The sequence below is a fragment of the Phaenicophaeus curvirostris genome, chromosome 5 (genome assembly GCF_032191515.1).
Source record: "Phaenicophaeus curvirostris isolate KB17595 chromosome 5, BPBGC_Pcur_1.0, whole genome shotgun sequence".
Lineage (NCBI taxonomy): Eukaryota > Metazoa > Chordata > Aves > Cuculiformes > Cuculidae > Phaenicophaeus > Phaenicophaeus curvirostris.
Genome location: NC_091396.1, coordinates 34,487,630 through 34,512,716, shown reverse-complemented (window position 1 = coordinate 34,512,716; position 25,087 = coordinate 34,487,630). Strand labels below are relative to the sequence as shown.

The 25,087-nt window shown below is 39.7% G+C and overlaps 1 protein-coding gene across 2 annotated transcripts in view; it reads right to left on the bottom strand.

Annotated features, from left to right (window-relative positions):
* Positions 1 to 6,711: 6,711 nt before the first annotated feature.
* The window catches only part of GPR176 (G protein-coupled receptor 176), a 34,295-nt gene continuing 15,919 nt past the window's right edge, over positions 6,712 to 25,087 (bottom strand). For both annotated transcript variants that reach the window (XM_069858271.1, XM_069858272.1), the window contains exons 2-3: positions 9,416 to 9,668; positions 6,712 to 8,711 (exon numbers count right to left, since the gene is read on the bottom strand). In XM_069858271.1, the coding sequence (XP_069714372.1) occupies positions 7,604 to 8,711; positions 9,416 to 9,668 (1,361 nt within the window). In that variant the 3' untranslated portion in view covers positions 6,712 to 7,603. The remainder of the gene's footprint in view (positions 8,712 to 9,415; positions 9,669 to 25,087) is intronic.

The following is a 25,087-nucleotide window of genomic DNA, read 5'->3' as shown; positions in this document are numbered from 1 at the left end:
AAGGAGGGAGGGAGAAGAAAGGAGGGAGGGCGAAGGAAAGAGGGAGGGAGAAGGAAGGAGGGAGAAGGAAGGAGGGAGAAGGAAGGAGGGGGAGAGAAGGAGGAGAGAAGGAAGGAGAGAAGGAAGGAGAGAAGGAAGAAGAGAAGGAAGGAGGGAGCCTCTCCCGCGCTCGCAGGGCCGCTGCCTGGCGCAGGCCGGGGCGGTGGCAGCCGCCGCGCGGCCGCCGTTCCCGTAGCGACCGATGCCTTAAGCGGGGGCGGCGCCATCGCCGGGGCCGGGGTGGGGGAAGCTGTTCTTAGCTAGTTTCTAGGGATGAGAATAGAATCGAGCTCTCACTCGGCCGCAAAGTCCGAACAGGCGGATAACCTCACTGAAGCCTGATGTCTGATCGACAGAAGCGCTGTACGGAGAGGGTCCTTCTCCCTCACCGCGCCCCCCTCCCCACACCGGACAGGTGGGCTGGGCGGGGCGGGGCGGTGCAGCTGCTGCGCTGCCCGCGTCCCTGTGTCCCCGCCGGGGTCTCCGTGTTTCTGTGTGTCCCTGCCCGTGTGTCCCTGCTCGTTCCTGGCCGGCGGCGACTCCCGGCGGGGCTCCCGCAGCCGCGTTGAGGAGCGGCGAGGCCGGTGTCCCCTGGGAGGAGGGGCCGCCCTTGAAAGTCAGCGTTAAAACCCGTTACCGGCGTTTCGTGACCCTTTGTTGAGCCGTTACCATGACAGTGTGATCCTCGGAGCTGTTGTCTTCCCCACTTCATTGAAAGAACAATTTTTGAAGTGTTTGATCCCATAAAGTTATTGTGTCGAGCCTTTGTTGTTTCATTTGGTGCTTGTGTTTGTCTTGTCTCCTGCATAAATTGTTGTGTTTACTTGTGAACAAAGGTAATTGAATTACTCCTAAATAAATTCGTGAAAACTTAAAACTAATACCGTGGTCAGTTCTTGCGAATAACGAATTTTAATTAATAAGGGGAGTGTACCTACCCTCTGAATCCCGTCCCTTTTCTACATTCAAATACGATCTGAGGATTAACTCCTGTGTTCTGATTAACTTGTAAAAACGGTACAGGCAGTTACTGGCCTCTACAGCTTCCTCTGATGTTAAAATGTTAATAGATGTTAAAATCTAATTTTCATTGGCGTCACAAATTTACCAGAAACAGTTTGAAGAGACAAATGCACCTTGTTCAAAGTAAGGTTTTGATTGGCGTTCTTTTATTCCAAAATCTTAACTTTGTAGACAGCAAATACGTGCCCTAAACAGCAAAGGTTTTATTGATGCTTATGGTATATGGCATTTTACTGTCTTAGGCCAGTGACAAGTGGGGTTCCCCAGGGCTCAGTGCTGGGTCCAGCCCTGTTCAATCTCTTTATCAATGACCTGGATGAAGGCATCGAGTGCACCCTTAGCAAGTTTGCGGACGACACTAAGCTGGGTGGAAGTGTCGCTCTGCTGGAGGGTAGGGGGGCTCTGCAAAGGGATCTGAACAGGCTGGACCACTGGACTGAGTCCAATGGCATGAGGTTTAACAAGGCCAAATGCCGGATCCTGCATTTGGGGCACAACAGGCCTATGCAGTGCTACAGACTAGGAGAAGTCTGTCTAGAAAGCTGCCTGGAGGAGAGGGACCTGGGTGTGTTGGTTGACAGCCGACTGAACATGAGCCAGCAGTGTGCCCAGGTGGCCAAGAAGGCCAATGGCATCTTGGCTTGTATCAGAAATGGCGTGACCAGCAGGTCCAGGGAGGTTATTCTCCCTCTGGACTCAGCGCTGGTGAGACCGCTCCTCGAATCCTGTGTTCAGTTCTGGGCCCCTCACCACAAGAAGGATGTTGAGGCTCTGGAACGAGTCCAGAGAAGAGCAACAAAGCTGGTGAGGGGGCTGGAGAGCAGGTCTTAGGAGGCACGGCTGAGAGAGCTGGGGTTGTTTAGCCTGGAGAAGAGGAGGCTGAGGGGAGACCTCATTGCTCTCTCCAACTACCTGAAAGGAGGTTGTAAAGAGGAGGGTGCTGGCCTCTTCTCCCAAGTGACAGGGGACAGGACAAGAGGGAATGGCCTCAAGCTCCACCAGGGGAGGTTTAGGCTGGACATTAGGAAAGAATTCTTCACAGAAAGGGTCATTGGGCACTGGAACAGGCTGCCCAGGGAGGTGGTTGAGTCACCTTCCCTGGAGGTGTTTAAGGCACGGGTGGACGAGGTACTAAGGGGCATGGTTTAGTGTTTGATAGGAATGGTTGGACTCGATGATCCGGTGGGTCTCTTCCAACCTGGTTATTCTATGATTCTATGATTCTAAGTGCCAGTAAGAGAATAACAATTTTCCTGCTATTTACTCCAGTAATGATGAAATGTGGTTTATAGTCAAGAGCTGAAACCAACTACCAAGAATATGCTAGTGAACCACTTGTATTTTATAAAATGACAGAACGGTTTGGGCCAGAACAGACCTTAAATATCATCCAGTTCCAACCCCCCTGCCATGGGCAGGGACATCTCCAACTGGATCAGGTTGCTCAAAGTCTCATCAAACCTGACCTTGAACATCTCCAGGGATGAAGCTTCCATGACTTCTCTGGGGCAACCTGTTCCAGTGCCTCACTACCCCTATAGTGAAGAATTTCTTCCAAATGGCTTTCAGCTTTAAGCCATTACCCCTCATCCTATCTGTGCACTCCCTGATAATGAGCTCCTCCTCTTCTTTCCTGTAGAAAACCTTCAGGTACTGGAAGGCTGCTGTAAGGCCTCCTCAGAATCTTTGCTTCTTTACACTAAACAATTCTCTCATCCTAAAGTTAATCCTGGAATTGCTAATGCAATACCATTGTGGTGTTTGGAAGATGAAAGGAGAGTGTCCAGCTTTGTGTTTGGTAACATAATGCTATAAATCTCTGAAAGTGGTACACGAATAGGCTCCTTACTGCTGCTTGCCCACATAGAAAGCCTTCACTGAATTTATGAGGTGGTCCCATCCAAGATTTAATAATAGTGCCTTGGCAGGAATATATCAAACCACAGCTGATCTTATCATCTATGCATGTTACGTGCTTTAGAAGACCAGAGTGGAAAATAAGAGGTTCAGAGTGTTCATCGCAAGTCCTGCAAATTGGACTTTAAGAGTCTTCATCTCTAATAAGAGGACTGAACATCATTAAATATTACAGAATCTCAAGTATTTTTTTACAGAGGAAGGTTTATTTATAATGAAGTTTGAACTAGAAAAGCAGAACAAAGGTTGTAATTTTCTTTTTTTTGCTTTTCTGGGAATAGGTTGGTTTTGTTCCATTACAAACTAGATACTGATTTGAATAAAGAATAGAGAAGGGGAAAAATGTTGAATAGGAGAAATTCTTGTGTCTTGAAAGGGTACAGCAAGAAAAACACTTCTAAGATGTGCTTTGTATCCTAAAAGTTAGGTTACAACATGGTGAAGGTACATTTAGACAAGCTGTCTTGATACTGAGAACACAGTCACCATAGGAACAGAATTCATTTATTCTTTTCCTCCTAATCCAGTAAAGAAGAAACACAAGTGAGGGAGAAAAATGTAGGGAACTTCTTCCCATTACTACTGCTTATAATCACACTCCTCTGCCAAACAGCATCTTAGTGCACAAATAGGTAGCCAAAACACTTCCATTGTCTCATACAGGTTGGAGGGCAAATTACCAAGACTTTGTTTAAAGCTTGTTAGTTATTAGTCTTTGATATTTTCAATATTCTTTCGTGTACTCACCTGAAGTAGCTTTTCTTTACCTCAGGCAGTATTTTTAAGGGACACTGTTAACAGTTCCAGTACCCTGGTTAGGAAAAGTACAGTTCATTTTCTTTATATTAATTCTCATAAATGTTACAGGAATAATCAGATGCTTTTCTAACAAAGGACAAATAGATTATTATTTGATTAGCATGTGCAAAGTCAAGGGCAAAAAGCCAGAAATTTTGGGCCATATTCCAACTTTTCCAGAAACCCTTGGTGGGGATGAGTCAAGTTCTGCAGCGTGCTCCATTAGCAGCAGTAGTACAGCCTAGTAACCTTATAGCTGAGGAGGGAAGGCTGAACTATAGTCATAAGTCCAGAGTCAGTGGTAAAACTTCCATGTGTTTAATAAAGCCGGGCTTTCATTCTTTTACTTGGGAAAGCTCCTGCCTCAACAAGACTTGTCTTCCATGGTGTCACACCTTCTTCTGCTGGCAAACAGCAGAATTTAGGAAGCAGGAACTCAAAACGGGCTGTGCCTTGCTGAAATGTCTCAGTGCTGGGGGGGTACAATGTGCTGGAGTCTGCTACTAGACAGGTGCAAGGGAACCAGTAAAATTAGATCCTACAGGTGTCTAAGCACCATTATCTCATACTGACTTCTATGTAGGTTAAAGAACAATTACACAATAAATTTTATGAAGCAAGATTAGAAGGCAGGGATATTGCTTTTTAATGTTTACATTCTTTATCTAATTATGCAGGGCAAGGGCAGGTGATAGGAGAGGAACTACCTGCCATCTGTGGGACATGCAATCACCTCCAGAGCTCGTTACTTTCACAGCAGCTTATGGGACAACTCCTGTTTAGCTGGAACCAGCTGCTAAGTCCCAGTCCTACTGATCTGGAACCACAGCCTTTCCTCTCCGTTCTTCAAGATATAGCCTACCAATACATGAATATTTTCCCAGGAAACAGGGAGCAAAACAGAAGAAAACTCACTACAGAAATCCAGACAGCCTTTTCTAGTAAATATTATCTATAGGTGTATTTTAAAGAATTTTCAAAACAAGAACAAATGCATTCATTAAGTTATTGCAGCTTGAACAACAAGCCACCAGACAACAGTAATGATTTAAAGTTACCTCTGTCTTAGATGAAGTGAAAAATCAAACTCTACAAGTCAAATATTCCATCTTGCACTAAGTCTCCTGAACTACTGTTTTCTGATTACACTTCTAGCACAGAAGCTGCATTATGAATTTTACAGGGATTATTTTTTCTATGTAAAGATATGCTTTTGTGTATTTTTAAATTTTCCTTACACATTCACATAGGTAAACTGTTGAAAGCAAGACTAAAATAAAACATTCCCAAATAATTCTTCAGGTATGGAAAACCACCTTAATTAATCTCTTGGTGAAAGATGTCAATGTCTTCAGATACAATCTACTAAAAAATATACAAACAATTTTTTACCTGTGTCGTCTTTGATAGAAAAAAGATGGTTTTGTCCCTACAGTCCAAAACCACCACAAACCCTTTGCTTTACTGATAAGATAAAACTAAATTCCATGCAATTTGTCTCTTATAATTTATTACTGGCATTTCATTCAACATGAGTAGAAAGGGACAGAACTAAGACACAGGTTTTTTCAAAGGAGTTCAGATCTGAGTAGACATTTACCCACATTTATTATTCAGAGAGATTTTAACCAGTATCTGTATGTAAGTGGGCCATAAATATTAAATTTAATCCAAAATCATGAAGGAACTATAAATCCAAATTTTCTTTTGAGCTTTTCAGGAATTTTTGAATGGCATCTATGCTGTCCCTAACTCTGGGAAAACACTCTATTAAAATATATTTTATCAACACTTAAAAAAAAGAGTCTGCTATGGTACTTCTCTAAATCAGCCACAGAAGGAATACCTTCTCCTGGAATATTTCTTGTGTCTGATTTCAAGCATGCTATGTCTGCCTTCTCATCTTTGTGTCTAAGAAGCAGGGCAGCCAGGGTTGCCACCAGCCATCTAGACCCACTGAAGACTGCTCCTCACTCCCAGGCTGAGCGGGAGCACTGAAATCAAAGAGGAAATGGAAAAAAACATCATTTACACAGTAATTTATAAACTTTTTAAATATATTTTTTATTAAAACTTTTGCTTTTAATACCTTGTAAAAATCCATCACCTTGGAACCGTTGAAAGCTGCTGACTTTCTTCAAACATATCAAAGGAAGAACAGGTACTTCTCCAATTTCTGCTTCAGCAGAACTTTTTCTCACTTTTAAAATTAACCAGTTGGATTTAGTAAGTTACTGTGAACTTGGCACGATTCTTCACCTTTGTCCTTTTCAAAGTATTCTTTTAAAGAAAACTACTTCCATAAGCAGGCAGTAACTACAGACAGAGGTTCAGCATGCACCAGAGGGCTAAAGTATAGGAGAACCACAAGGGAGTACAAAGATGTTAATAGATTGTGCTTTTAAGGAACTACCCACAGAGACAACAGTGAATGCAGATAAGGAAGAAGGAAAGACTACTTGCAACTGAACAAGGATTAAAATGCCAGGGTTACAACAGTTTCAGTTCATCTGACAGATGGAAAAACTACTTCAGATGAGTACACAAAATTCACATTCAGTATAAATGAGACATGTGATGATGCAGGGAGGCAAGCTGCAGTACTATGCCTGAACTCTCATGTAAAAGGCTGGTGTGCTGATACCAGGGGTGCATGACTGATGCACTCATGAATTCAGCACCAGATTTGACAATCTTATGTTCATACACTGGATTGTCAACTTCGTGAGATGAGTGGAGCAGAATGATTGGTATCTGTATCTGTGAAGGAAATCTCCCTACCTCTGACAACAGTAGAGCAATAGCATTAACAAACCTTTTTGGAGGGGGCTCCATTATCAGCTTCCTCACTCGGCAGTTCAGTACAAAGCTACTACCATTCCTGACCCATTTCCTTCACTTGCTAGCTTTCCCGTAAGAAAACAGCAGATGAGTCTATCTTACAGTTGACCCCTTGGTTACTCACACAACACATGCACTATACTGTTGGGACATTGGTATATGCCCTTTATCACAGGATCAAAATGTTTCTATTTATGCCCTTGGCACATATGCATTTGTTTATTGGAGTCAGGATTTGACCTGCATGGTCTCCAATTCAGTTTTTACTTAAAACTAAAAGAATATAAATTTTTTTTCAAAATAAAAGTGGTCTTTCTTAGGTTTGACACACATGACGATTTGGGTATCCTTGGCTTTGCTGAAGTTTTAAACCAAAAATAGTAGCTTGGGTTTTTAAGAAGTTTAGATGTTTAGCAGACACTTGGTAACTAATTTGTACAAAAAGTCCAGCAAGTTGTTTGGGTTTTTAACACTTATTTAAGTGGGCTTAAGTGAAAATAGTTGTACTTAATAGTCCATCTTACTTGATTAATTAAATGTGCAGTATCTTGCTGTGTCCATGTACAGGAGGTTTGCCCATTTTGCATCTGTCTTCTTCTCCCTACAGCCTCTCCTATTAAGTTACTTTGATACCCAGTCTGTTTTTTTACAACATGAGGCTTCCCAGCAAACTGCTGTATTTCCATACTTCAGCTATACAAAGTGTTTCCAAAGCCACATAAACTTTCTAGAAGTTAATCAGGCAGGTCTCACTGTAGGGATTTCATCAATAAAACTAAGAATCACCATCATTTGATATATTATTTTCATGAAAACAAATTAATAAGGAACACTTATGTATATGATTCCCATTTGTTCATTTGTTTAAACTACATTTGGCACAAAAAAAATCAGTCTGTAACAAATTTCAGCATAACAAAGACCCATGGGATCACACATATAATAGAATGCGACCTTCCTCTGTCACTTAAAGCTCCTGTTCTTACTACAAATCCACCTTGGGAAAGATACTGACTTTATTGTTTCTGCTGATTTTTTTTTCTGCTTTACTCTTAGGCTGCTTGGTCTGGATTAGCTCTTCAGGGGTATTCCCCAAAGGAGGCAGGAGTCGCTTCTTACTGTTTCGATTTTCCGAGAGCCACTGTGGAGGCAGCTCAAAGGGCCCAAAACCAAACTGTATGGAATACCTGTCATTTACCATATCAGCTTCTGTGGGCACAGCTGGCACCACCTGAGCTGCAGAGTCTGCAGTGGTCTGTGGTATGAATTTGTGAACCAAAGCCTCTCCTACCTCTGAACTGGTGGTAGGCATTTCTTTCTGCTGAAAGTCACTACAGCCAATGGATTTGGTCTCATTCTCCTCATCTTCCATTGGCATGAAGATTTGTTGTTGCCCAATGTGAAACATCTCCAGAAGTTGGCTCCCCGAGCGGGCACTGGGCTCCAGAGCAGCATCTGAAACACCACCCGAGCTGACAATGTTTCTCCTGCTGTACCTTCGGTGCAGCTGTACTATTGTCCCCACTAAGCACTTCCGTACAGATTTGTTAACAGTTAAAAATAACAAAGGATTGGCCAGCAAAGAGACCTTGGGCAACCAAACGGCAGTGAGGAGCAAGAAGACTGAAATATCTGAAATATTGAGTATGGTGCGGTAAATTACCAAAGTCACATAGGGGACGCTGCAGAAAATAAATATCATAACCATGGAAAGCAGCATGGCATGAAGCTCAGCTTCTCGCTGGGAGGCGTAAGGGATAGAAATTGTATTTTGAGGGGTCCTTAAGGCAGCTATGATGACTTTCTTCTTCTGGCTGGCACTCAGTGCCCTGCGAATAAGAATCATAAACAGAAATACCACAGCCACTGGTACAATCACAGTGGTGACGTTATAGACGATGACGTATATCAGGTGGCCAAGGGAGTAACTCCAGGATTCAGAACAGGTAGACATGGCATAAATATCAGACACATTGGTCACAGCAAATACTGGAATGCTGGCCACTATTGCATGAGCCCAGATATAGATAACAAGGTCTCGGGATTTTGCATCAGATATTTTTCTTTCCAGAGGGTATAAAACAGAGTAGTACCTGTCAAAAAAAAAAATAAAAATAAAAAATTCAACTGATAGAGTGCAAAGCATAAAGTTTACAATGAGCATGGTGCTTATGAGAAATTTCTCAGGTGCCATCTGAACATAATGCCCCAATTTCCTAACTGGGTGCCCACTGACTACCTGCTTATGAGAGAAAAAGTATCCCAAGGGTCTGCCGTTGCAGGTCTGTGCAAACTTCAGGATCACATTATTGGGGGTTAACAATTCTTTCAGTAATTCGGACTACATCACTTCAGCTGATACGCATGAACGTTATTTTGAAGATTTCATCCTTTACTTACTTGTACATTGGACAGTATTTGTACACAGCACAAAATTTCAGAAAACACGATGGAGGCATAGATAGACTGCATTGTAAGGCTAGACTCAGTTAATTTGAAAAGCTGCTTTATTATAGATAAATTTGTCTCCCTGAAGACAAATTTATAGACTCCAAGTCCTTTATAAATGACCAGAGATATCAGAGTAAACAGAAGAATAGAGGCACAGAGAAGAATACTTATCCCAGTACATTCTGGAAAAAAGCTGTATACTGTGAGCAAAGCACTGGAATAAGATCATTTCATGTAATGGCATAATGCAACAATAAATAGCATTTACAAGACTAATATGAAAGGAAGAAAAGGGCTTCAAAGGGAGAGAGAAAAATCAAGGATTCTGGGAAATTTGATCTCTTACCTGTCAAGAGCAATGGCTGGAAAGCTAAGGATGGTCGCTGAGCAGAAAACTTTGTGCAGAAACTTGGCAATTCTACAGAAGAGCATTGTATAGATCCACCAGCAGCAGTGTGGACTGGCACTAAGAGCAATGTCAAAAGGCACACAGACTAGGCTGGCACAGATCCCCGAGCAGGCCAAATTCTTAATGAATCGGTTTGTTACAGATTTAAGTACTGATGTTCTGCAAGTTGACCACAGCACCATGATGTTACCTGCGAGTAGAGACAGTAAGGATAAACAAAGCAAAAAAACAAATCAACCAACCAGGCACCCACCCCCAAAACCTAACCACTATAATTTTAACAGATTTGAATGTTCCCTAGTAGTGCAAATTAAAGTACTTGTTTGGAGTTTTCCCAACAAACTGATTTGAACTGATTTGGTCACTGATTTGAACCATCACATTGTCCAAACTAAAATGTTTGTGTAATGGCTTTATAAATCGGATGACTCCCCATCTATCTCCATGCAGTGTCTAGTAACAAATGAATTAGGGAATTTTAGAGGCCAATGCCCAAGCAGGATATTCAAACGAAGTTTTAGATGCTTTTGTTGATACCTGCATCCTGAGTATTGAAATATAGACATTTGCTGAAGTGCTAATAATTTAATAACTAGTGCATCATTGTTTTTTAAAAATAAAAATGAACTGTAAGTAAACATAAACATATGGTTTTAATCTGTTTGTTTGTAAGCGCATCACAGCAGCTTGCTTGTTTACCACTGGCCACTTCAATGGCACAGACGGGCCTGTGTGAAGCCACATCCAGAAGAAATTTGGTTTACTTTTTTTCAAGAGATCCTATCCACACATAATAACATGTAATTAAAGAAATTGGACAGGCCAAAAAAAAAAAAACTTGATGCACATAATTTCACATAAGCAGACACAGAATGCAACCTACTCTTTTGGATATTCAAGACCTATATATTTGTTTCAAAAAGGACAAATGGATGACAGTGGAGCAGAAGTACAGAGAGAAACTAGTATTAGGTGAGACACTGTTTTTCCCTTTATCATTGTGTCCTACTGTATCCAGATCTCAGAAAGAAATACCATACAATAGAAACAGGTTTTCCATCACAAATTTCCCTGTGATTCTAAGTCACACTGCAACAGCACAAAAATAAATGAAGCAATCTGTCCTTACTGCATGTAGCTCTGGGTCCCTTCTAATGCATACTAAGATGTCAGAAAACTTACACTTAGAATATAGGGCTTGATCTCTCCTTTCAAAACCTGTCTTTGTCAAGATGTTTGCTTTTAAAAAAAAAAAAGAAAAAAAAGACTACTACCAGAAAAAAAATGCTTACTAAAACTGTACAAAAATTAATATTAATTTAATATGGAAGTCTTATCATGAATTTCATAAAACGCCCACTGTCCTCAAAGCTTTGGTTACTTCCAGTTAACAAAAGTTAAAGAAGATATTGTAAGTGAAGGAAATGCAGACACCCGCTATATGACCACAGAAGTGCTTACTTGCTCAAAGTGCATTTTATGCACACAGAAGGACTAGAGACAGGTCAGCCCACAGTGGCTGGCAGAGAAATCACACATGTATACTTAACCAGTTGCTTCAAACCACCTTGAGTGCACTCAACTCCACAGACCTAACACAAATGGGACTACACCACATGTTGTCTTGGCAATTGCTCTTTCTTGGTCTGCTCAGACTGAGAAGTCCCTTTCCCATGTGACTGTGTGGGCAGATGTTAAAAGAGGGAGAGGGCGGTGAGAAGCAGACAGCCCGTTCTGGTTTCTCTGCTCCCTGTAATCCTGGTTCTGGCTTTACCTTCCCAGGGCAGGTGAAACACAAGTGGCAGCAACCTCTTAGGCTGACCAGACTCTGTGGCAGACACTTTCTGTGGTATCCCAGTAGATGGAGATGTGCGAGTGCAGAGCTAAGGAGACAAGAAGATCTCTGATAGCACAGCTGAGTGTGGCACCCTCATTCTATATCACATAATCTGGTCTCAGCTTTCCACCCATGCCTGCACAGACACTGTTTTGGCCCAGGCTCCAGTACCTACCACCTGAACTTTTTAATGCTGTCTTCAGAGAGAGCATTTGAAGACTCACTGACAGCAACAGGAAATACAGACTTTGCATGTTAAAGCTGGAAGGCAGCAGGTGAATGTCTAAGGCAACCAGAGTAGGTTAGAAGCATGCATTTTCAAAGACATGCACAGATCACGTATTTCTAAGTGAGTTGTCCAATTGAAACTGAAAGTTGCCTAATGTTCCTGTTAAATGTTTGTCACATAAACACCATAAAACCAGCACAAAAACATGCAAAGTTTTCTCGAGCATTTCACAAGTGTTTTTTGTAAACTTACAAGGCACCAGATTTATTTTTGGAAAGCATTTACCCCTTTTATGAAACGACCTAACAAAGAAATAAAAGCAAACATACTTTATACAACCACGCCCTAGTAATTATTCATGTTTTTAATGGAGATAAATTTCAAACTTCGTAAGTTGCATGGGATTGTACTGGTTAGCTGTGAGGCATCCGGGGAAAGTTAGAGTGAACAGGCAGCTGGAAAAGGTAGCCTTTTGCTGTTTCCTCTAAGTTAATACTGCCTGGGGCATGAGTGTCACTGATAAACAGTCACATGTGACACAGCATATTCTGGTCACACAGAAGTCCACCACTAGAAGAAAAGGATTAAGTGTTTTTCTCTAAAAAGGAAAAGTATATCTTTGGTTCTCGCAGACAATGAGCTATGTCTGCATTACATCTTACTACTACATCTGATGTTAGTTGGCAGCCTTGTCAGTACACAGACTGAACAAGCAGGAGGTACGTATCCAGTTTGTCTGTGCCTTTGAAAATCTCTCTAAGTAAAACAGAGGAATAGGAAACATTAAAGTAACCACTGCATTTTTCACTTGAGAAACAAACACATATATAAAGTCTGTAAAACAAGGCCAGAGTTTGTTTTATCCTCTTATATTATCGTTAAGTATCGACATTCAATAACATATCCACGTACATGTATATGTACCAATGTCACTGTATTCATATTGAAAGAATGGTTGTTGCCAGTCATCCTCTACATTTTTTTAAATTGAGAAAAATCACAGATAAGCATCCACACAGTACCTGAAGTCACACAGAAGTGCACTGAGAAAGTAAATACAAGAACATTCCAAGGCAGCATGGTGCCTGGACAATGTCCTTCACCTTTATAATGTTTCAAGTTCATTGTACCTGCAAGGAGTAACATCCTCTGAGCATTCCTGTTGTCAGAGTGCATTAATCTGATTCAAAGCAGCAAAACACATTTTTGCTTCTCTTCCATTTCACTGCCAGACACAAAGTGTTGATGCAGGCATCAAAGTAAAATTCCCAAAACCAAATCCAAACTTTGCAACATTCTAGTTACCAACTTCAAAATTCAGGAATAAGATTAACAATTACACACCAGTTAAAAACAGTGGGCAATAATTTAATTTGTTACTTCAACTATTTGTTTATTTCATTTTCAGTTTGTGAACATATGTAACGAAATGTTTCATGTCCAAATTGAAGTGTCTGCTGCAAGAGGACTACATTGAAGCAAGGTTTGCTGCATACCAAACCTTTTCTTTCCCTCTTTATGAAACAGGTGATCTCCTTAATTTTAAGATGTTTCTAATTCCTATTCTTATAATTCTCATTCACATGTTTCTACTTACTTGATATTCACATGTTCCTATTTACTTGTTAAGTATTGATTTAGAAGTATAATTATGTAAAAGATTTTATCAGTGTGGTGCTCTGCTCACCAAACTGAGCCCAACTGACTTACGCACTAATTTGCCCCGTACAGAGCATTTCAGCATGGATGTAAATTATATTGCAAGCTCTTTAATGTAGAGTGTGATACATGTCTACACAGTTTTTGTTCCCATGTGTATAGTTACAGAGTAGAAAAGATTTTAGGGAAGGAGCTAGTTCATAGGAACTCAGTCCCGGGAAGCAAACATAAGATTTCCTTGCAGGTACAGGTAAATCATTGACTTTTGTTGCAGTATTGCCTAGGATGAGTCCAAGGCCAACATCTGCCTACACAATCCACTGGCAGCAGCTACTGCAACTCGTTCTGAAGATACATTAAAGCTAGGAAATATATATTAAGAAATTCAGAATTGTTCTTACAGCAAGCATGACTTTTGTGATATGATGGTATTTGTAATGTCAAAATCTCTATGGGAAATGATCAATAATATAATTCCATTAGTGCCTTTTTTGCCATTGTCCTTAGTATTTTGTAAATTTGTTGTCTGTAGGCAGATTCTAAAGCAATCACATCATGCTAAACGTCTTGGATGTCCACTCATATTTCTTTCAGATGCACACATCTGAAGGGAGATAAGAAAGTGCTGCACTGATAATTCTTCAGTTCTTCATACGCAGTGACACTTCTTCCCACTTCACTTTTCGTACTTACTGTCCTATTCAAAGGATAGAACTTCTAGTCAGGGATAATCATTTTCTCCTTTTCGATAAACTACAGTTCTTCAGCAACCACTACAATCATTTTTAGCCAATCAAGGAAATAACCAAACCTGCCTATTTTGCTGAAGTACAGTTGACTTATCTGAATTCCTTGCCTCTACTTTAAAACCAATGTCCTCAAAGAACCTGAAACTCTTCAAGCTCCTTGGAAGAAAAAATGTTGAAAGAATATTGCGTCTCTGCAGCTTCAGGATCTTGGATTGTTCTTACATCAAGAAAATATGACAAGGGTATAACTTTAACTTTTGAAACCTGAGCTAGCAAATTAAAAACCTGAAAAAAGAATGTCCAGATATACTGTTCTAACCATAAGAGGGATATCTTTTCAAAGTTATTAACTTCTTGAATCATAGAGCCTAAAGGATCAGCTTGTTTTACTTATTGCAGAAATTAAACCAAAATTCTTAAACTCTAAGACTTTACATGACTCCCATGAAAGTCCCTCATGACATGGAGAACAATGCTTTTACCTCTCTGTAGAGGGAAGAAATCAAAATAAAAAAGGAAACAGATACAGAAGAGGTAAAAATATTGATGTCCACATTATCAACATACATTAAATCATAGCAGAAGTACTGGATCCTACAACCCCTTTCACAACCAGGTATCACATCTAGTGGACGGTATCACATCTAGTGAACTGTCTGGCCTCTCTTACACTGGGCTTTGTGCTAGTCACTCCCAGAGAACAAATGTGGTGTTGTTACTGAAACACTACAAGGGACGCAAGCAAAGCAGGTGATTTTTCTGAACAGCCAATCTGTCTGTTCTTCATAGCACAAGAGGAATAGCTTTTGTACCTCAGAAAAGGACCATCTTGAACCTGTATGTCATGAAACAACGGAGGGGATGCAATAGTAGCACTTCTTATGCAAGGTGATATCGAGCAACACAGTAATTTACTTGAGTTCCCTGATCACTGTGCTGAATCTAATTGTAAATAGCAATCTTCACACAGGGAGCAAGTACCTTTAAGATTTGTTTTTAAATAATAATGCTTTCTGTCAGCAGCTCTTTGTTTGTAAAGAGCCTATAGCCACATCTGCTGGTAGTCTTATGTGACAGATGCATCCTACCCTCTCCCTCCTTAACCAAACCAGCAGCAGTTTGGCTCAGGCTTCAGAGGAGGAAGAAGCCTGCCCACAACTGGGCCAAGAACTCCTCCAGGAAACCCACAGGGAGCAGAGTGACACAGTGAACACCAATAAGGAGCCTCATGCATAACTCTATTATATGAAATTTGTCTACAAGTCAACCAATCATTTAGTTATAATGTTGTGTGACTTAGTACGCTTGCTCTGAAGGGCTAGACCACAAGCTGGGAATTTTCACTTAAAAACTTTCCCAGCATGTTCAGTCAAAACAAGACCTCCAGAGTCAACAAAACCCAGGAAAACACAGAGGCTACAAGGATACAGATCATCAACATCAGCTGTACCAAGACAAGATAATGACCTGTCTGAAAGACAGCAAAGGAATCCAAAGAGAAACAAGACCCCAGATCCAACTATTACTGCTGGACCACACCTTCACAATCCCATTTTCCCTCACATATTTCCTCCATGTAGTAAGAGCGTGACATTGTCATCAAACTTAATTAAGTTGCAATTTTATTTAAATATGAGTTTTATCTAAAAAACTCATTCATGACGCCTTGCTTTGTATGTTGCATTGTATGTTGCATCACATCTCTTCAGATGCTCGGTTTTTTGTCTGACTTCACCAACAGGCATCTGCAATCCATATGTAGGCACGTCGGTGCTGTTAAGGAGATGTGGCCACCAAGAGGTGACTTCACACATCACAGATGCAGCTCAACATTGCTTCATTTAACAGAATCAGCCATGTTGTATTCTTCCAGGAGAAACTTGCAGGACCTTGTCCACTGTGTGGGATATGCCTTCACCCTAATATCCATACAAAATGCTAGTAGACCAGAACACAGCACAGACATGGTCCACCATCATCATGCTTACGTAAAATTACTTCTTCTGTATCTAATACTTTCCCATTTGTTAACTCAAAATATTAAGAGAAAACTTATAAAATAAATTGATTGCTGTGCCATATTGCTGTATAGCAGATATGTGAGAGCTATACAGTCTAATAGTATACAAGCAAGAGGACACTTTGAATGAATTTCTGGTTAGCTGATTTTCTCTGGCTTATATAATGAGGAAAAAAGCAATTTAAAATTGATTATACCTAACAGAGTAGCACAATTTAAAAAGCCTGTGGTAATGATTAGTAGTTGGAAGACAGACTATATTTTCCTTGGTAATTGAGGCTAACTTGCAGTTTCAATTAAAAAAAATAATTACTACCCATTAGCATCAATTTTCAACCTCCACTGCAGCTGAAATTATAGTTTGTAGCTGAAAGACACCATACTAACAGCTATTTTACACAGCAGAAATTATTTTCTGACCTATTTGACAGTCTTGTGACTTTTTTTCTTTATACAACTAAGACAGATCTGATGTGATTTCTACATCAGTTTGACTCTGCTTCCCTTTCTCCAATGTGCAAAGTTATAATAAAAAAATTTCATTCTTCATATAGCCTGCCATGCAGCCATTCACCAGGTCACCAATCGGGCATATTTGTCCTTGATTCTTTATAAACAGATGTATTTAGACAAAAGTTACATATGCTTAATATATCTACACAGTGGGAATAATTTGTTATATTTAGTAACAAGCTTTTTCTCCCTCCACAGCCAATTCTGAAATGAATGGTTCTCTCTACTACTTCCAGCCCTGTGAATGGACTCAAACAATACTTGCTAGGAAGAAAAAAAGAGCTGGGAACTCTTATACATGTCTGAAACATCATGAGTTATAAACTGAAAAAAATCAGCACGACCCAAAATCAAATACTACCAAAAAAAAAATCACATGGAAAAATATTCTGTCTAGTTACCAGAGTGAGTCATTTCACTGAAAAACTATGAACCTAGAGAGGCAAATCAGATTTATTCCAACTTGCTAAAGGGAAGAGGTATGTTCCTGTAGGATACCTTAGGCCAGGCAAAGTGCTTCACTGTCGAGATCTCACTGAATGCAAGAGGTGGGGGTCTGGTTTGCTTTTTTTCTGTAAAACTTATGAAGCCCTGAAGTAAAATTTGAGATTTTGTTGATCAAATATTTAACTCACAAAAACTATTCTTGACTCTTCCCACAATTCTCTCTCTGAGTTTTCTGCAGTTCCCCACTTAGAATTTCACTGTGGGACTTATGAGGCGTCCACTTTCCAGTCTCCTTTCTTTCACACTTTTAATAATTGAGTTCCACTTTCTCTGCTCAAAATCCTCCCAGCAAGAGACCCTGCCATTCCCAGGTCCAGTCTCTGCATGACAGCACTCTTAAGCCCAGAACAGTATTTGGCTTAGTGAAACAGGCAATAATAATTCGCCTGTCTTCCAAATACCTTCATGGAAAACACTATGAAAACCTAATATGAATGCTTACTCCTTCCCTTTTGAAAAAAAAAAACAAACAAAACAAACAACAACAAACCAGAAATGCAGCTTGAGCCATACCCTGTATCTCCTCAGACAGGCAATAGGTAGTGGATTGATCTAATCAGGACTGATGACTCAAAATCCAAAAAGACATGCCAAGTACCCAGGACTGACTGAAATAAAGGGAACCAGACTCAGTTACACAAACTGAAGAAACACTGACATTTTTCTTGACCTTAAGAATAATAATGGATTTTAAAATTCAAGGTCTGGATACCCTTTAGCAATAAAATAATCGTCAGGGCAAAGCGAGCTGTAAAACAGTGTAACATTCACCCAAAATACACCCCTGCTGTGTGGAAAGAATATTACAGGGGTTTTTTTAACCTATCAAGAATCCAGATAACTACTTTGCTGGAAAAACAAGGTAACGCAATTGGTTTTATTTTAAGTCTCCTTTTTTTTCTCTTGCATTAGAAATTAAAAAATTAGCCATCCACATTTGCACTTCATAAGTTGTTTGGCACAGCAAAAGATACTCAACACTGAAACATGCCATAACATTGCCAAAATCTTTGGCACACGTTACCTTTCACTAGTGTGGAATCATGACCTCACATGGGCTGATGACACAAACTCTCTCATCAATTATCCACATAAATATAAAATTTTAAATTTGTGTTTTGCTGTTAGATAGAGCTGAAGGGAATCTTTTTGCCTATATATGGGATTTTCAGGTCTATTAGTGTATTAAAATCAAACTGACTTCAATATGATTTTTCAATATGACAAAATTTGATACAAAACTGGAACAACATAACTTAAAGCTAGTTTCTAGCTTTACTTTCTGAAACTAAAAAAATATTTCATTGTCTTGCTAAACATACACAGCCTACCACGTATTAGCCATATATATGTACATATTAAATGAAGTTAAAACACAGGTAGCATAGAACTAACTCTATAAAAGCAAGCAGCCACCATCAGAAATGAAAGAGAACTACAATATGCATATCCTGCTTCTTCCACCAAAAAGGACTTCACATCAGCAGTGACTCATTTGATTGGGGCAAATCAGCTAGTGGGTGTATCAAATCAGTTACAGCTTGCTATGTTGTCCTATACGCATATAAAAATACATGCTCATTAGTAGGGGTTTCCAGGTTTCATGCACCTCTGCAGTATTCTGTAAAACGACATCACTTGTTGTGATGCAGGCAGTAAAACCACAAATAGTCAAGATGTTAGTCATGGTATCATTGGCCTCTGCTTATTAAACATTCAACCCACCTATCACTACTAAACAAGGCATGTGTTATTGGTATTTCAGCAATAGTCTTTTTTATTTCTACATTTCTAATCCACTTCTTTCTTTTGCTTTCCTACAACCATGTCACAATGCTTGGGCGTGTATGCACAATATTTGTGTAACTGCACCTCTCTTGTACTGAATCACCCACTGTCTTTCTACACCATATGGAAACAAACCAAATAAAAACAATCAAGCAATTTCTCTTGACTTCTGCAAATGAAATAGCCACAAAAATGTATGCCAAAAATCTATGGTAATTTCAGCTCTTCCATGAAGAAACGGAACATTGTGCACTGGCCAGATGCTAGATTTTCAATTGCAAGAAACAGCTACATAATTAGTCCTGTTATTTTAAAAAAGGAACATATACACATTTTGCACTCTTCAGGGTGAATAAAAATTGCAAAATAAAGTTTGCATATTTTACTAGTCCCTGGAATACTGCTATTGCAAATCTGAAAGGTCTTCCAAGATACCAGAGCCATTATCCACAGGTGTTTGGCATACTCCAACTAGTGACCTAAACACATGAAAAATGTGCCAGTCCTTTAGCTGAGGCATTTAGAGATTTGTCTATAAAGATTTGCAACAGAAATACTAAGATTAGTCTGAATGAAACATGGATTCTGTCAAGGTGATCACATTTTCTTTTTTTTTTTTTTTAAAAAAAAAAGATAATTGTTACCGACAGACTGCAATGTTCCAGTGCTGTCCTAGGAAAAGAAAAATGTGTAGCACAGGGAGCTATGACAACCCTCTGTTCTGTTCTGCCAAGCCGCTCCTTATTACAGAGAAACCTGTGGATGCTCCATGTCCATGATCCAATTGGACCTTTGTGCTAACACTGTAAGAGCACCACAAATGACAACGCTGCTTTAAAAGCTTTAATTTATGAGAATAGCCTTCAGAAGTTTTTTCTTTTCTAAAAGCATAGTTGAGGAAGACTTCATCAGTAAAGTAACAAACTTGGAATTAAAACAGTACAGTCAAGATTAAAAGTAAATAAAGAAAAAACAAAAACCCCATAGCATTTTATTGACCCTAGAATTGCCTCTGGAGCCTACTCAATAAGAATTTAACTTCCAAAATCAGCACTATAATGATGCAAAAAAAATCATTACATAGGAACTCAAAGACATGTTGCTTAATCTTGACTCATTCTACTAATGCTTGTGTGAGTAGCTCAACAGATCACAGTGGAACCTGCACGCTGAGGAGAGCAAGGGTGTCCCACCTGTATCCAAAAGCAGAATATGCATGACTTGGCAATTCCCCAGTTCCTATACAATTATTTTTAATGAAGATTATTTTTTGTTCATGACTCAGTGTTCCAACGGCAAACAAATCAAAACCTCTTGGTATTTTAATGACAGAAAAGTTAATTTACCATTTCAAAATATAGTCAAATATGCTAGTAGAGAGATGTAACTGTTGACTACAATAGTTTGATAAATATTTCATATAGCATCTAGTGTATACATAAATCAATGCAATATTAACGTTTGAGTTGTATACACATTAATATTTACTGTTATTGAAATGTTGTTTAAAGCCTACTTGTAAGTCTTAACCTGGTAGTACAGGGCAGGAAATACTGCCAGTATGCCAATAGCCTTTTCTGAGTTTGAATGGTTAAATTAAACAATGCATCAATTATTTTGTATCCAATTTGCAAAGTGTCTGGGTTCAGGTTTTTTTTAAAAGGAAAGCAATTATCTGCCGGGCCAAATACTTGGCTAGTGATTTCTGCCACAAGGCTTATTACAATATTAATGGCACTCATGTAGCTGCTGCAATGTTTTGAAGCCACACACCACAGATGTGCCTGCCAGTGTTCAGCGAGCTCCCTTAGAAACATCAGTGGAAGGCACTACTCTCTCAAGGCTCTGTTTTAATGTGATTTGATAGTGATACTCTGCAAAGAAAATGCAAATTAAAAATAAATTTTACAATGCCATACACTAAGAGAATTGTGGAATGACCCAAAGGCCCATTTCCATTCCTTGGAAATAAGCAGACTTAATTGGGGAGCATTTTTATATATCTTTTTTTGGTCATTCCACTGATCCAAGGCTGCCTGATTTATGAATTCATTGTAAAATATTGCACAACTAGCTTTACTTTGCTGAGATTATAGAGTCTCTGCAGGACACACAAGGAGACTTACATTATAATAAATAAATCTACTTAGAAGAGCTAAAAACAAAACAAAGTGCAAAACTGAGACCTGAAGCCACTTTTCATCTGCCAGGCAGGCCACTGTCAATGCTTTTTGCTGTCCCCATATTCACATCCATGAACTTCCCGCCTTCTCAACCCTGCTAAGATTGTGCCACAGGCAATGACAGGAAAGCAGACTTTGCAGGTCATCTCTAATTCTCCCCAATATAAACAACTGAAGGAAGAAGGGAAGAAGGTGGACAGTTTTCCTGTACTCTTTCAACTCTTTCCTGCGGTTAATATGTAAGAGTAATGCCACCCATAAAAGAGGGAGGCATGTTTGTTTCTCTGAAATACAAATGGCAAAAAAGAAGAAGGAAGAGAGGCAGAGACTATCCTCTGTATGCACATCACACATACCAAGTTCAAATTCCATTTGGGATATAAATGCATAGCTTTAGCCTCCCAGAGGCAGAAACTCAGAGCATTTGATTGATCTGTATTGATCTGATCATCATTTTTAACTCTCTCTGCAACAAAGGACCTGGTCCAAGCTGCCAGCAGACACTTCTTATGTCAACAGTTCATTCCTCATATCACCTAACACCGCCTCAGTGTGATAGGCATTAATATACCCCATGTTCCTTTCTGCAGCCTCATACGAATCAGAAAGCATTATGTGGTTGAACTCCCATTTCCTTCAAACATCACATTTAGATGAGCACTGATAATGCAATTACCAGATTCACACTGCTCTGAAAGTACATAAAAACTGTAATTCAATGCAGCTGGCACTAAAATTATTCCTGTTCCTCTATTCTAATTTTCATTTTGTTAACTTATTGCTTAACCAATTTAATGTTGCTGGGAAACGGAACAAATGCTGAAGAAAAAATGCTAGCCTCCTCTTCTTTATCCACATATACACTCTTAGAGTAATTTTTTTATTTGTAAGGATTCCTTATCACATTTTAAAACAAGGCTTTTAGAAGACTGTTTTCATGCTGTCTGTTGGCTACAATAGTGGGTTGGGTTTTTTGCCTGAAAGCATTCTTTTTCTGCCAAGTATTACATTTGTGAACATTAATAACTCAATTTACTAATTAATTTTCCATTTTTACCTTACTTGACTTGGTCATGGTTGTTTATTTTAAAAAACATTTTCAATATCTATTACTAAACCTATATTGGAGCAGTCATGTACATCTTATGGAACTGCTCTACAGGTGAGATCTTTTCGGAGGATAAAGCAGAAAAAAATCTAATCTCAAGTTACCATTTCAGTACAACAAGCACTCAGCTCTACAAAGTAATGAGAGGCAAACATGGTATGGCAGGCAGTATCTTTTATTAAACCAACTGCAAAAGCTAGGAAGAAAGAGGAAGAGAAAGAGAAGCCTTCAGGCTAAAGGCAGACCATCAGGCTTGAACATCACCGTCGGTACACTTTGATCTCTATTATTATTTACAAGAGCTGTTTTTCATCTGGTCTAACACAAACCTGGTAGGATACTTATTACATTTACTGAAATGCAAGTAAACGGAATTCAAAATAGAGCTGAGTTTATGACAAATGTGAATACTAAGTAATCTTCAAAGCTAAGTTTTGTGACTCTAATGATGCTGTCGAGACACTGCATTAACACCCTAGTGTGTACACAGCTCACCTGTTCAACTGGATGGAATAATAGTGCTTAGCTAATTTCATTGGCACTTTCCAGCATATTTACCTAAAAACTTTTACTAAAGTTCCTTCAAACTTGATTTTACTTATGTGGACTGTCATTGCACTTGCTTCACACAATATCACACAGCCTGAAATCAGAGCAGGTGATGGTAAAACTCCAGCATAACTTCATGGTTTTTGTTTGGTACCAGTGGCAGGATAATCCAGAGCCCTCTATTTTGCTTTTTGTGGACAAAACTGATCTATGTTTTTTGTGATCTTTAGCCAAAAATAAATTAAAAAAACACAGAGGAGCATACAACAATCAAACATATTAGGGAAATCTATCATATTCTTCCCTCTGCCCCTTTCAAAATAAATCCTGCCATATTTACTGGGCCAAGAAAGGCTTAGTTCTAATCACATTAACTCAACTGAATTATGGTTAAGTCATTGAAAATAAAGTAAATTGATTAAAGACAACCTCTTTTTAACCCCGGAGAAGCTGCAAATTTACAGCTTTGGCAATGTTTTCTAAAGAACAAAATTTTCTTTCTCATAAAAAAAATGTATTTCTCATTAAAAAAACTTATAAAAATGCAGAAAAATGTTTTAACAACACTAGAATGGCAGGCCTACATCTATTTTTTTCAGAAATTTTAGGCTACCCCAAACTTCACCACTCCACTGGAACAAAAAGACTGAACAAAATGAGCCTTCTCAGTACAGCAACATGCCACAAAGATTTTATTTAGCAATAAACATCCATGCAGAGCCTGAATTCTTGTTTCTTAAGCATAAATCACACCTGTGACTTTATGTGTTTGGATGCAAAGGATGATAACTCTTTAGAATACTTCACTTTACCATGAGCCCACACAGATGGGACAGAGCAGTCCCATTGCTCCAGGTACGACACTGAGTTTCCTGACACCTACTCAGCTGTGCAAGGAAAACCAAAGCAAGCTCCCATATTTTGTTTGCTACAGTTCTGAGGTCCAAGTTGGATCCATAAAGGAAAACTCAGATCTGCCAACAGTTCTGAACTCAGTAGTTAAAACAAATATAGGCTGCTGTCCTTGTTAGCAGCAGTAAATATATAAAAGGTTAGCCAGTTATGAAGCCACATCTAGAACTTTTTAGCACCTTTTTATTCTGTTTTGAAAACATTTTGCTCTGGTGACTGACTTCCATATAAATCTTACTATTAAAAATTTCATGACAGTAACCAAGGCCTTTAGCACGAACTAGAACACATACAAGAACACACAACCTGGTATAATATCCCACAAAATACGAAGGCCATCAGCTTCATTTACCTATGACGGCAATTCATGGCAATAGCTGATAGTAAATCGGCAAAATGTTTCTTTTCCAGACAGAGCAAAATACAGGAATCTTCCTCTTCCCTGCTTAGACACCACTAACACATCAAGGCTCTGCGTAATAACCTCATCTTGCTTTTTTGCTGCACACACTTCTGTGCAGAAGGAGCCTCTTCCACCCCAACATCCTTTCTCTCTGCACCTCATTTTAACACTGCCTTTCTGTGTCAACTCTTCCCTAATGTAAGACTTTGCTTCTTAGGGAGGAGAGCACAGAAATCTCTCTCAGCCCTCGTTGTGATAAATACTGAGAAAGCAAGCCAGGCAGCAGGCCAGGGTATTCAGTGCCCACACCACCTCCCCAGCTGTGCTGGCCCCGGGCTCAGCGGTGCCAGCTTGTGCTAACAGCCACACCGAGATTCCAGTCACTGCCTCATACCAGGTACCAGAGGGTGCAAGATGCTGCAGAGTATTCTGTTCCCTTACTGTACCTGAATGTCCAGGGCAGGGAAAGGGAAGTGTATCACAAAACTGGTTGTGTTGCCTGATGTTTTCAGCAAGTTACCTTACCTAGCACTTTCTCAGCTTTTTATGTGGGGATGTAGATTGGCCAAGACTGGGCAAGAAAGGCAGAAAGCAAGCCATCCTCTCTGCCAGAAAGTTCTTCAGAGAAGCACTGACCACTGCCACTAACACTTAAAGTAGGGTTATAGACATACCTTCACACAGAAATAGGGTCATGTGTTAACATAAATCTTGCACTCATGCTTTTTACAGTTACGCACAAAAGCAAATTTCACACAGACTGACTATGAGGGCCTTACTGGCCACTACTGGCCCCATCTGGGACCCTCAGCCCCTCCCCATGGCTCCGGCAGCTGTGTTCAAGCTCTGACCTGGGCACAGAGTCCTGGTAACAGCTATGCTACAGCTGTGCCTGCCTCCCATCTCTTGTCCTGTCTCTTGGGTAGATCTCAGACCTATGTCACAGCTTAAGCATTGTGTGCTGCCACTTTCCTCCTCCTTAAGAGAGAAACATTAAAAAGATGGCAAATGTCTCACACAAGACCTACTCTTAACCCATACAGAGCTCATTTCTTCATTTGGTCCAGACAAGTTCCCTCTCTATTCCGGCTGAGCTAGCTATCGCTATGGCTGGTTTCCTAACATGAAAGTTAAATACAACAAATCAAAAAC